At 44.8% G+C, this 14,412-nt stretch overlaps 1 protein-coding gene across 3 annotated transcripts in view; it reads right to left on the bottom strand.

Annotated features, from left to right (window-relative positions):
- The window catches only part of LOC306794148 (partitioning defective 3 homolog), a gene marked incomplete at its 5' end in the record, with an annotated part of 334,738 nt that overhangs the window by 285,201 nt on the left and 35,125 nt on the right, over positions 1 to 14,412 (bottom strand). For all 3 annotated transcript variants that reach the window (XM_079292080.1, XM_079292081.1, XM_079292082.1), the window contains one exon: positions 7,292 to 7,393. In XM_079292080.1, coding sequence (XP_079148206.1) covers positions 7,292 to 7,393 — 102 coding nt within the window. The remainder of the gene's footprint in view (positions 1 to 7,291; positions 7,394 to 14,412) is intronic.

Below are 14,412 nucleotides of genomic sequence, written 5' to 3'. Positions count from 1 at the left end.
GGTACAAGCGGGGTAGAGTAGGCTGCGTCTGTGGGTGGGTGTGTTGGGTACGTGCATGATTGTTTTTCTACAGAGGTGTGTAAATGTGTGCTTTTTATTGTCTGTGTGGATTCTTCCTTGTTTCGGCGCTGCCTACCCACAGCTCGGTTTCGACGCCCCGCCATTTCCAGACAAGTATTCAGGCGAGTAGACGCCATGTCAGGAACAATTTGGCGCAACGGCAGACATCTCTTCCTGTAAGGGAGCTGTCATGGGTGAGAAATCAAAGACACCTACGTGACTAGCTGGGTTGCCTCCGAGCTGAGAGACTTGACTCTGGTCCTTTACAGAAAACCACAACGCAGAAGACGGAGGAGCCTGCTGCTCTGCAATATGGAGTATTATCGTTGTTACCCCAGGCACAGGGGTGGTGTATGTCGTACTGCATATGCTATACAGCTGAGGCGGTAGTTCTGTCAACAGGAATGGACCAATGTTATCCATGCATGTGGCTCGGCAGGTCTGCGTCAGCGGGTTCAGCATGGCTGTCATGGTCAAGACCGCCAGGTGATCTTTGTTCCACATCGTTAGCGGTCAGACCGGCTATAGCATACTAACCACAGAGCACAATGCTCTGATACTTCCATTCGTTCGATACAAATGATTTTCCAGGTTCCACAGCATTACTAAATTGAAAACAGTATGAGCATCTATATATACACAGTATATATATATATATATGGCCATTACTTGTATTTTTTTTCACAATTCTTTTCTTGAAGTACCCTGCACTCACAAAGACTGCCGCGTTGCCAACAGTAGAGGCCTGTGGTTCAGCGTCCAATAGAAAAAGCACAGAGGCATCTCCCCACTGTGAGGGATTACAACTGCATAAGTGGGAAAGAGGGAGTTGCTTAAAAAGAACAACAGTGCTCAACAAATCTTCCCCGAGTAAGTGAAGTTCAAAAGCTAAGAACCTAACAAACAAGCAGCAACAGACAATAAATCCAAAGCCCCGGAGGAAAATGAAATGGAAAAACTGCTTCCGCCCACGAGCCTCTGAGCAGAGCAGCGGAGGTGAGAATGAAATTCCGCTACCGCACTGGGCCTTTCAGGACGCAGAGCTGACTCTGGTCCTGGGCTAATTACAGCTGGCTGCAAGGAGGGTGTGTGTGTACGGATGTGTGTGTTCTTAGAGGTGAACATACGAGTGGGAGTGTTCTTTCTTATTGTCTCCATGCTGGGTGACGACGTTTACACGCGAGTGTGAGTCAGCAGCAGCAGCTTTCAAAGTTCAAGTACACAACCGTATGTTTGGCTGCATCGGAGTGTCAGAGTGAGGATGTGTGTCAGTCTAAAGGGATCTGTTTGTGTGCTGGTGGCTGACAGGAAACTAGAGAAAGTGTCACAGCCTGGTGCACCCCTGCATGTATTTCACCTGCAGATCCTGCATCGTTCTGCCTGAGGGGAAGGGGAGTAGCTTTAGACTTTACAGAGACAACTATACCACATTTACAACCACCGCGTCCACCGGAGAATTAATAACCAGGCGCTGGTGGTTGTAGTTTAATTAAATATTAGAAACAAAAGTGACTTGCAAGACAAAATATCCAATCAAACATGTCCATTGATAGTCATGGAGGCAGCTATTCACAAACAGTGTTGCTCGGTCCACACCTATCTCCGAACCCGTCTTTCATTTTGATCTCAACTACACCTGGAAGATAATGGGACATCATCTTGCACAGACTCTCCTCTTCCACCTCAACCTTTATCATACCACTGCAAAAAATCACATGGGGCTCCACTAAAGGGTTCAGCAGCCACTGCACAAGACAACGAATCGCACTAAGTTGGTAAGCTGCACAACAAACATGGACTAAATACTGAGGTCACCATGTGTGAGGTGAATGCATTACTGCGTCTGAGAGATGAGACAGCCAACCAGACACAATGGCCTTCAATCTAAGCCAAAAGAGGCTACACTCACTCCCAAACACATAGAAACACAAGCGCAGAAACACACCTACACACACACACACACACACAGCACAGACAAACAGAGTAATTAGTCTTTGATTTCCCCCGGCAGTGTTCCGGTACCAGGGGGCAGCTGCTGGGACCCTGCTTTAGCCTTGGCTAATTTCACTCACGGCTTGATCTCGACCCAGCACAGGTGCCCAATTGGCACCAGACCGCTGTTGCCATGGCAATGCCAACTTCGGGGGCCAAGGAAATGCCAATTGTCCAAGGGGCTAAACCACAGGAGCCATGGATGCGGTACTCATTATAAACAGGCCGCATTAGCGCAAATAGGGGGGCGCGGTCAGATATGGAGAGTTCAGTTCGGTTCAATTTGATTTTCTCTTTTCCTTTCTTCACTTCCTCCGGGTTTCTGGCATTTATGTCTTTTCTGTGTTACTCTGAGGCTGGTATCCACAAAAACAGAACCTTCTGTGCAGCAGATGGCGTGCAGACTGTAGACATGCTTTAACCGGGGCTCGAGTGCCTCTCTGTGGTTCACAAGTGTCACTGCAACGTCTGTCAAGCTGCAGCTCTACGCCTCTACGCCTCTACACCTGCTGTAAAACACGCTGAACTGAACCGCTGACTGAGGTACTTCTGCTTTAACGAGCTTTTCCGTTTATCGCCCCGGAGGATACCCCCCCCCCCCACTGAACCCAGAGGACGGGCTGGCTTGCTCTCTCCATCCAGACTCTGAACACCTCAAATCACCTTCACGAGTATGTCTAGATGGCACCTTGCACACTAAGCAAGCTGACAAGTTGGATGAGGCTCAGTTAAGTGTAAAGGGTTAATGATGTTTGAAGAGAGGGGGGGGGACAAAACAGTGCAGTTTATGAACCACAACACATTACATTGAACACTGTGCATTCCTGTCACATCTGTGATAGTGTTGAAACTAAATCCTCATTCCTCATCACTTCTATAGGCTATGATGTCATCACAAGCAGACACGCTCAACCGTTGTTCTGCCATGTAATTTGGGATTTAAGGTTCACGAATTTGAAATTTTCCCTTGATCAAAAAGATCAGAGTTCTGCATGTTGTGCATGTTCTCCTCTCTGAACTGGATGCATTCACACGATTCAAATATAAACACATTACTTGTTAACAAATTAGTCTGGAACTCAAAATCGCTCAAAGGACTTCATTACGGGAATCGAGTCGGCTTCTGTGTCAGACAATGAGTTTGTCTTGTGCGACAACAACAGTTTTGAAGTTTTACACACCATTTTAAATGCTAATGCGATGGCCCAATTTGCCTGTAACGACCATTAAAGTTGAATCTAATTCGATGTAATTAGCCATATCACACCCATTTCATTTCTTTATAAACTCATTTCAGCAGACCCATATTGTGGAGTTCTTTCATAAGGCCATCTCCGAGCCAGGAGTCATTTTAATTGCCACATTGCCATCTGGTGAACGGATGAAGTGTCTGTATCACAGCCATTTCATGGCCATCAGAGGTCTTTTTTTTCCACACCGAATGAATTTTCAAAAGTCTAACCTGAGGCTCTTGAGCGGGATGAAAGTTTTCACCTCCTTCCTAGACACCCTTGACTGACTGGATGAGCTCGTGTCATTTGGCTAGAGGCTCATTCACTCCTGCTGATGAGTCTTGTTTGAAATTATCAGCAGTTTGTTTAAAGCTGCCCTTAAATAAAAAAAGCACACATGAGACCACGGTCTCTCCTTCCCTCTGACAGATAGTTGCAGATTTCTGGGTATTTGCTTCACGTGGATAAAAAAAAATACCCACTGAGGTTCAACAGTAGAATTGGGATTCTGGTCTGAGTCTTGTGTATGTATTTCAAAGCACCGTTGTGTTGCTATTGGAGTTTATATCCTCATTGTACTTGATGTTGTGAGTATCTTCTCTGATATCACTCCAGTACTCCTAGAATGTCGCTCGTGTTTTTACAGTTATCCCAAACCCTAATATTTATAGGTTTCATTCAATGTGTGAGCTGAAGAGTTGCTGCTGTTCACACGGTGTGCTGCTGTCTGCAATGCACCATCACAGACCATATAACAAGCGTTTCTACATCCAGTGTACTTGAAAAGCTTTGATCCTGACATCATTTGAACACACTAGCTGGTGATCTGGAGTCAGACATCCTGAGTCCATCCTTACAGCAAAGACAAGAGGACTCATAGAGACACATGTGTGTAGAATAGAAAGCACTGTGGCTCTCAGAACTGGTTAAAGACCACTCCCTACAGATCTAGATTCTCCTCTTCTGCGTAACAACTACTTCACACTTCTGTCCAATTGGTGGCAGTAGAGCACCAGAACGATTGTGTGGCAACTTCCAACAAACACATCGACAATTACTCAAACACACGCGTCACCAGTTATAGTTATAAATATAGTACAGGTAGTGTTAGGACACCGTGGACATGACATTCAAAAGGTCTCAATCAAGCTTTTCAGCCAGCTCAGAGAAACAACTTCCTCTCCATAACCTCTACGATCTGAGCAAAATATGTCACCAACAAACTCTCATCATTTCAGCAGCATTATCTTTATAAGGAAATAAGTGAAGTCAACTTCACTTGAAACAGCAAGGGGGGGGGGGACATTTACGCAACACAAAACCAAAACAAAAAGTAACCAGATGTGTAAACACACTCTCATATCGCTGGTGCATGCGACATGGACGTTAGATCATCGGTGTGAAGATCTATCGAGCAGAGACAGACAGGCTGCAGCATGCAGCTCTATGACTGCATACGAGTCACAGCATGAGAATCAGACAGCTCACTCACACACACACACACACACACACACACACACACACACAAGGCCTGGATGCTCCCAACGGTAGAGTCACCGAAACTAGCAGAGTGACGACAGTAGTTTCTACATGAACTCCCCTGCAGGAAGCTGCAAAGAGCTGGAATAGGTCTGCAATGTCAACCATGTATTGTCAATAAAGGTTAGACGTGATGCACAGCTGCAGGGCCTTGTGGCGCAACGGCAGCGCGTCTGACTCCAGATCAGAAGGTTGCGTGTTCAAATCACGTCAGGGTCAGTGATTTTCGTGTCATCAGTTACAGGAAGCTGCAGCAAGAAATGTAAACATGCATCTTTCCACTTTGAATACAACTGATGCGGCGCTGATGGTCCCTCCAAATGACTATACCTCCGGTGAACAGCTATCTCATTGTGGCTGAATGGATTCTCTCTTTTATGTTCAACTTTAACTCCACTGACGTCCTGAATGTGGTTTAATGTGTTACCACCGGGTCCAACGCTGTCACACTGACAATGAAATGGAGGCCACACACTCACACAGTGAATACTAACACAAAAAGTACCAAAAATAAATGAATAAGATAAATAAATTAACTTAAACATTGTCTAAAAACACAGCCAATTCCAGGTCAAATCAAGCAGCAGACCGACATCAGTAGGCTGAGTACTGCACCCATAATAATAGGAGCTGCGGTGTCATTAATGGGTTAAATTCAAAGGTCTGGGTAACTCTGTTCCTGCCTGTATGTAGAGTAAAGCAGGGACAGAGGCAGTAGCTGACAGGAAGAACTGGACGGACTGGATTTACTACTAACAACACACAAAGAAGCAAACACCCACACACACACACACACACAGGATATAAATCATGTGTGTGTACACACAGGAACACAGACACAGGGCTGTTCCACTGGCGTGAAGTACTCCGAGTCATTTACAACAACTACCAACGCAGTTCTACTAGAGTATGTCAGTCTGGTGACTGGCTGTGGTTGATGAGTTAGCCTGACTGACGTTATCACTATTACTGATCAAAGCGACATACAAATATATATAAATATTCAAAACGATCTGCTCATATTGTGCTTGTTAATTGTTAGGCTAAAGTTCTGTTGATGAAATGTAATATTCGGTCACCAGTGGGATGTAAGGAGCCCACACAGCCACCAGGGGGAGCAGTTATTCACAGCATGGGGACAAATAGAAGACAATGAAAAGGAGAGAATATATGTGTATATATATATATATATATATATATATATATATATATATATATATATATATATATATATATATATATATATCGTCTTCAATTTAGTTGAGTGTAACTTACAACTGAATTCTTTCTTTCTTTGTGTATTGTCTGTAAAGGACCACAGCAGATGGATGGAGGAGAGGAGAAAAGAGTGCTTTAGACCACCAGGTGCAAAACAGCTGCTTTCACCACTGATCCCACCTGATGTGTAACCATGGCACCTACCACGTATCCATTATACGGTGTGGAGATACACATGCACACATACTCTCTCACTCATACACGGTTTCTCATTCACCGACAGATAAAAAACCAAAAGCACCTGCGCGTCAAACAGCCCAACTGTTCAGATCTGAGTTCAGAGTTGACCGCTCACCTGAAAACCTTAGACAGCAAATGTGGGAAAATGTATTTTTTCAACATGAAACTGCAGCACAAAAACACACTGTGTGTTTTCAGATTTCACAGGATAAAGGCAGCTCAGATATCCTGAGAAACCTGCTGACGGATAGGAATCAAAGATAACACTCTCAATTGAATCGCACTTGTTTCATCACCATAGAGGAAGACGTTATGATGGCCCTGTTGGCTTTGAGCCATGATGAATCATTCATGTCATCACACCTAGCACCAGGATCAGCTAAGTGAACTGGTTGAAAACCATTCAAACTATTTCCCGCTCACAGAGGCACAAAGACGGGTTGCAGCTCACCAACTGGCCACAAACAGCTCGTGACTCAGGTGTAGTCACCAATGCTCCCGTGGGAAGGATGCAGTGGGATTGTGGGTAATCATTCACAGCTGGTCTTGGGGGTGCGGTGATATCATGCTGCCTATGAGATTTTTTCCTCACACGCCCTTATACTGCAAAATATAGTAATACACAAAACCTCACACACACACACACACACATCAAAGAGGAGCCTTGAATGCAACACAGACCACTACACTGTATCATTAAACCCTTCATGTAGGAAAGCAACGTAGGTGGAAATGATCAAACAGGGAACCTGGTGATGTGCAAGCGTTCTGTAATGTTTTAGTCACGATGAGGGCGTAAACAGGTGTAATCATAAGCACATGTCATTGGAGCTCTCTGTTGTGCTGCCAAAGAGTGCAGACACGAAGCAAACGAGGTAAAAAGCTGCATGGAAATGAGAAGAGGTGGCGAAACAGGACGTGACAGTTGGGGGAAATAAACAAATGAATAAAAATATGCAAACGCAGACTCCCCTTTTCTCTCAGTCCCAGACACACACACTTTGACTCACCCTATCTTTGTCGTCCACCACATCGCACAGCATGTCATCCAGGTCCAAAATGCCTCCATCGCCATGTTCCAACCTGTGGACCTGGACCCAGTAGCTGGGGTCCTGGAAGAACAAGGAAAAAAGAGAGAGAGAGAGAGAGTATTAGCTCTGGGATAAGATTAGCTTCATTTGCACCATGAAGACTAAAAGGATTTGAAGCCATACAACATGTTAGCATTGCCGGGCCAAAGGAATTAGCAGCTTGTGTCTCCTTAGGAATCAGCTGTGATCCAATCACCACGTGGCTCAAATAATGCTCCGGTCAGCTGGCACACAGCGGCTCTGACGTGGTTGTGGATTGACATCATGATAGCAGTTATGAAATATTTGAATCTCCTGCTGGACGGCATGCAAAGGAAGCACACGCCTCATGCCTTCCTCCAGGAGTGTAACGGGAGGATAACTGTGATACAGGAGCACCAGGAGGTGACACATTCATCACTTCTTACGGTCACATTCACTGCGTAGGCGGTGACAGCAGTTCAAAAACTGTCGCCCTCTTTTTCATATATATAGTTTGAGAAGTGTAAATGTGTGACTACATGTCCATGCATCCTCTAAAGACACATTTACATACTGTATGCAGAACATAATCACACTTTTCACAGCATTGCCCCAGCATGTTTACACACATGCTCATGTAAAGTCTCATTAGCATGCCGTGCTGCCCTTCATAGGCAGAGTATTAACGACAGAGGCGGTGAGGTGGGAGAGTAATGGTGGAAGGTTTGCACGATGGCTGGCAAATTGCACACGGAAAAATGATTGCTCTCCACGTTATATCTGTCTGTTCTGATTATTTTTAATCCTTATCGAAATAAAATGTCCGTTATGCTGGGTTACTGTCTGTCTGTGGACTTCTAACATTCATATTGGAATTAATATAATCCATGTATTTTCAAATAAAAACTACACTTGAGTCAAAAGCTTATATGGCAGTTATTGATACTCTGCTAAGCTAACTCTGCTAGCTTTAGAGGGAGTCTGGCTGTTTTTTTATATTTTCATTATGATAAAACAGATTCAAGTCTTCTCAAACAGAGTTACTGCGTTGAACCTTTATAGAGCACTATCGTTTTTGGAGGAATGTGAAGCAGCTTCATAGCGTGAATGTTGGACAGTCTGTAAATACTGTGAACAGAATATCGTTGAAGAAGAAAGACGTGTGGTTTGGATGTTTGATATTCAGAAATAAAAAGTTTAAAATATATCCATTGGCTCTCTCCCCTCCATCAGACAGGAGGCTAACGAGTAACCATTCAGCTCAGTGAGTGTCCTTCCTCCTTCCTCCATCTTTTGTCTGTTCTCACTCTATTTCCTTCCCTCCGTCTCTTCTCCTCTCCGAACTGAGCCGTCTTCGGTTGGTTAAATGCCTTCATGCACGGCTCTGTTGTACTCTACTCCGATGCGGTTCACCGGGCAAAATGGTCCAAATCATGAGGGGAATAAATGTGTGGTATTTGCCTTCCTTCTGAGGTTATTAGGGGGGGGGGGGAGCAAGTTCATCAGGGGCACTACCAAATGACAAGACACAGAATCAGAAGCAAAGAGAATGATTTACTTCCCATGTCCGCTGAAAGAAGAGTGGAGCATTTCAAAAACTACACCACAATACCACCACTCTATATAACATGCTACTGAGAATCCAGAGGCAGAAAGACACAAAACATCTCTGGAAGTCATTATAAACCACAAAGTGACCCTCGGCATTAAACGGAGCGAAGAAATCTTCAAATGCTGACACGCCCCATGTCCGTTTGGCATGGTCCTCATGCAGACTTGTTCCTCGGATGGATTAGGAGGAACAAATGTGTCTCTGACAGAAGCTCAGCCACAGAACTGAATCCCAGAAATGCACTCTGGGCGGAAGGAAAGCATTCGACGTTGACTGTTTGGATCGGACTTGGTTAGAATGTCTGGTTGGGAGCCAAGTCTCAGTGGTGCTTTGACTCCAGCTAAGAACCATCAGTTCAAGGCCTCTTCATCATGACAGTGTTAGCAGAGAATTCATCCCAGGCTGGGATTGGGTTGGATTTTGTGTTTTAGGGGTCATCTCTGAATGCTTTGGTGTAGATACTACACACACACACACACACACTCTTGTAAGTATTAGTAAGACCTCCTATGAAGATACAGCTGTTCATGTTAGTCATTCAGCTCACAAAAACCCCAAAGGTCAGTTAGTACAGTAACAGAGGGGAGGGAGGACAGCCGAGGAACTGATAAAGTGTTAGCACACTCAGCAGTCAACCCCTCATCTCTGCTACTAAATCAAGATAGTGTGCAAGAACGGCTCGTCGTGTTGCTTTCTGACTTTTTTTTAACTATATTTGCGTTGTTATTGAAAGCCTGTGGAAACCAGTACAACTTGTAATGAAAAACCCACTAAAGTTACATCAGTGTCTTGTGAAGTGTAACATTTAGAACCCGCGCTGAACCTTCTCGGGTCACGAGTCTCATTTACCATGACACGATGAAACCAACAGATAACATGACACCTGACAGGTATGGCAACATACTGACGCACTTGCTTCAAGAGATCCCTTCTCATAATTGAATAAATATCATCAATCTTTAAAACGTATTTCAAATATAGACAGTGGAGTCAAAAGTGAAAGGGAAGTAGCTCGGATTGCCTTTGAGTGTGAAAAATGGAAGATCTGTTTGGCAGAATGTCGCAAATGCCACAGAAGATCATTGAACGTACAGAAAAACAAACACGGTGGCTTTGCATGCAGTCACAGAATAATCCCTGCTGCGTTGGCCCTGAACAGATCTGCAGGCTAAACGACGTTTTGTGTTTGGGCAAAGCAGATACGAGCAGATATGCAGGATGTGTGTTGACTGCCGGGTGATTTAGCTCCTGTTGAGTCACGACTCACGAGTCAGCGTTATTCATCCATTCATACGTTGCATGAGAGACACACCACCCGACTAGTCCGATCAGGTATCCTCTGATCCACTGTAGAAAGTGAGGGAACACAGTGAGGTGGTTGTTCTCTGCGACACACACACGCACACACACACACACACACTTGCGACATAAGCTCAGACAATAGCTCTCTTCACCCCATTATCTGTGTCTTTATACCAGAGTGGGTTGCTTGTTCCTGTCAAAGACCACACAAAGACTGGTGCCCTGGAGGAAAGTGGGGGAGGGAGGAAAGTGTGTGTGTGTGAGAGAGAGAACATGTGCCCGTGTGTGTTTTATGATTGCTTGCATGAGCTCCTGCAAGTGTTCCAATTCCTACAGGAGGGAATATTAGCAGCTAGATCTACTTCTCAAATGTCCAGGGCCGCAGGACGACCTCGTGGCGCAACGGTAGCGCGTCTGACTCCAGATCAGAAGGTTGCGTGTTCAAATCACGTCGAGGTCAGGAGCTTTTAAGGGCTGAACAATCTTGCTGCTGCTGCTGGCAGCAATCCAGCAGGTCACAAACTTAATCTTGGGAAGTGGAATTTGTGCGCTACGCGAGTTAATGTAGGTGATGTGAGCAAAGATGACACATGGATATACTTGTCATTAGGGGAATGTGGAGGATTTGGAGAAGATCCAGCGAAGAGAGAAAACAGGCAGCGTGTTGAAACTTGACAAACCACTGGCAGCGGTTTACACGATAGATGTGATGTTCTAAAGACGGCATCAACAAGCTCTGCTCTGTAAACAGAGAGAGTGGGAGAGATATGATAACTATAACATCTGGCGCAAAACCTTAACAGTTCTGGTACAGATAACCAACAGCAGCAGGCCATGCCCGAGGTGTGGCTGTGGTAGTCAGTGAGGGTGCCTCCAAGTCTAGGTCTGTCTCCATCAGTACCACATACACACACCCCCCCCCCCCCCCACCTACTGGAGGCCTCAGCCCCAAAGGCCCACTCTCTATGACGGCAGAAGGCGCTGCCAACTGCACAGCACATCCCTGGTGGCAGTACCAGCACCGCCTCTAGTGGCCTTGTGTCCTCGTACCCATCGGTGCCCCAAGATGCAGGAAAACCAGAGCCAGAAGCGTTGGCAGCCTATCACACTGGTGGCTCTGACCACAACACCCTGATGTTGAGGTGTCAATTTAAGCAATGGAAGCAGTTGATATGTCAGTAGAAGTCAAAGTGCTGAAAAAGGTTTTAGCGTCACCTTCTACATTTTTGGAGATCTAGCCCGGAACAGTCAAAGTGATGTTCCCTGCCAATGAAACTGAGGGCTAAAACCTGCAGGCTTTACTTAATCCAAACATTGTGTACAAGTATTTTATATTATAATCTTAAACTACTTCTATTTCCACTCACAGAGTAAAAATCTAAGAGCTAAGTTATGGGTTTGGGCAGTTATTGTTGGAAAAATCTCAACAAGTCATTTAGAGAGGACTGCACAGTCTCCAGAGTTCAGGCCCCACTATTGAACTCTGACCTCTGACGTCTGGGAGACCAGACCTCCTGTGAGTCACCAGTCCAAGCCACAGTTTGCACTCTGCAGCACAATAACAGCTGTGATTTATGGAGTGTATGTTCTCCCCAGTGAGTCATAAACACTAGTGTCACAAACGCTTTCTGCCTCTCTTGTGCATGAACACGCGTACGTACACACACACACACACACACGCGGATAAACACACACCTCTAGCTTATCTGTGCCAGAACATTCACTGCTGCCATCAGGAGAACGCAAAACAAATTGAAAATAGAAGATAGAGGACTGTAGCAGCGTACATGTTCTACGACTGCACGTGAAGCAAAAACAATGTTTTTACAAAGGTAAGCCCTTACATCTTAAATCAGGAGTACTGTAAGAAATTTGAGCAAAACAGGGGTGATTAGTAGATATAATAGTGTTTAATAATTCATAATTAGGGTTCATAATTAGTCATAATCATAAGGGTTTTGGGAATGCATAATTAAGATAAACATAAAGTGTTGTAGGATTATACAAGGGAGTAAGTCATAACTGACAGGATTTGAATGTGTTTGTTGCAGGCAGAGCGAGATGCAGAGACAGGCGTTTACTGAGGAGTGAGCGTAGGCAGCCAATAAAAATTGAGTTAGATGAAAGGGGAGGAGTCGCGAATGAATAAGGGGGGGATCTAGTCAAGAGTTTTTCTCTTCCGGTTAGCTAGGGCCCAGGGTGAAGACGTGTTCTCCTAGGGCTGGGAAGAGTTTTTTCCAAGGGGGGGTTAATTGTTTAATATTTCAAAGATTAATGTACACCATTGCATAACTGTAATTGTAACAGCAGGATTAAAATCCTTTCTGACGGTGAACCAGTTTCGGTAACGTTTTTAGCGCCGTGTGTCTGAAAAGCTATCAGAACCACGTGTGCTGGCTGCTCCACGCTCCTTGGGGGAGGACTTTTCCCTCCACAAATTTGGCGAGCCAGCCAGGAGCTAGCTTGCGGGACGAGACACGGATGCTGGACGGCATCGGCCACCTACATCTCCAAGGCGCCAATACAAGGTAAGAACAGCACCTAACGAAGTCTGTCTAGGTAGTTATAGGACAATTTATTTGGAGATGTGGCCGGCCGGTGTTTGCCCTGCTAACGTGCCTTTGTTCTGTGAGGCAGAGGTGTGGGAAAAAAAAAAGGGCGCGTGTGTGAGCAGGCCGTTTTGAGCTGAGCTAGCTGCAGTTTGCAATGAGAGTATATTTGTAGCATGCATTAAAGGGACAAGTCAAGAGTAAAAGGATCCTAAGAATTAATTAAAGACGGACAGCGCTGTGTAAGGAATTAAATCATCACATTTGTACCAAGCAGTTGATTAGCTAGAGCGGGCTAGCTTTGCATCGCTCTGAGATCCTCCGGCTCTGGGGTGCATGGCTGGGTTTGTGCTGACAACTGTTCAAAAGCAGGTATGTAACTTGGCGGACTGAGATTTCGTGGCATTCCGGCTTTGGCTTGCAACCCTTTGCGGGTCTCGTGCATGAATTTTCGGGTCTTGAAAGCGTACGCTGTGTAGCGTAGCTAGGCTAGCGGGAGTTAGCTTCTGAGGCGCAGACTTCAGGAAAGACACACTCGCTTGTTTTGGCTGTGAATGTATAATCAGAGGGTCGTGTGGATGATTCAGAATACGTAGAATAACGGCTTTTGGCGGTGCTAGGCGGACTGGGCGAGTGGGTGACGCTGGAAGTGTATAACTCGTGATCAAACGTAACAATGACCTCGGGTCTGGAGAAGCTAAAAGCCGGTTAACCGGAGGTTTAAGGGAAAAAAACCGGACAATAAGTCCAAGAATACGTGTGACTAGTCTGTGTTTTAGCAGCGTGGAAATACGTTTAAACTGATGAATAAATAAGTCCAATAATACGTGTGACTAGTCTGTGTTTTAGCAGCGTGGAAATACGTTTAACATGATGAATACCGTTGCATGACCTGTGGTAGCTGTGTGAGGAGCTAACGTTGGCTACGACGTAGCTCCGGGTTTATTGTACTGTGTATGAAAAATAAAAATGCTTGTAAAGAAAATAACTGCTGGAGTGTGAGAGGAGACAGAAGGCGTATGAGTGGAAATAAAGTGTGGGATTTTGGTGAAACTTGTGTGTGCGTTAGAAGCTCCGTTTTTGCTGTTAGCATTCCGTTAGCATATTCCGTTAGCATTTACGTAGTATATTTGCTGGCAAAGGCTGAATGTAAACAGGAAGGTAGATAAACCGTAGAAGAAGAAAACGCCAGAAAGCAACTCCACCAACTAGTGACCAGGAGGAGTAACTGCTAGTTAATGATAATAATAATATTAAACCTAGTGTTTTGAATCTGTCATTACATTAGTACTAAAAAGGCTGACATCTGGTGGCTTAGAGAGACAACCACAGCATAGTTTTATGCCACCCAGTGGCTTCCTAGATAAATTACACAAAACAGTCTTAGAAATTCATTGTCTATGACCTTTGTGCTTACATCCTGACTTTAGTTCTAATTAAGCATTATAACTTTAGTTGTTGACTTTGGTTTTAATTCAGCATTTTAACAAAGATTAATGGTTTCAGTTGTGCTCCTTCAATTCTTGAACTTAATAGTGATTCATTAGTAAATGTGATTTATTATTGTGCTGTGTGGTGTTGCTGAGGTGTCAATGATTGCAGTGTGGATTGTAATT

The sequence above is a fragment of the Melanostigma gelatinosum genome, assembly GCF_949748355.1.
Source record: "Melanostigma gelatinosum genome assembly, chromosome: 20".
Classification (NCBI taxonomy): domain Eukaryota; kingdom Metazoa; phylum Chordata; class Actinopteri; order Perciformes; family Zoarcidae; genus Melanostigma; species Melanostigma gelatinosum.
Note: the sequence above shows the minus strand (reverse complement) of the source record. Positions and strands in the feature narration are given on the sequence as shown.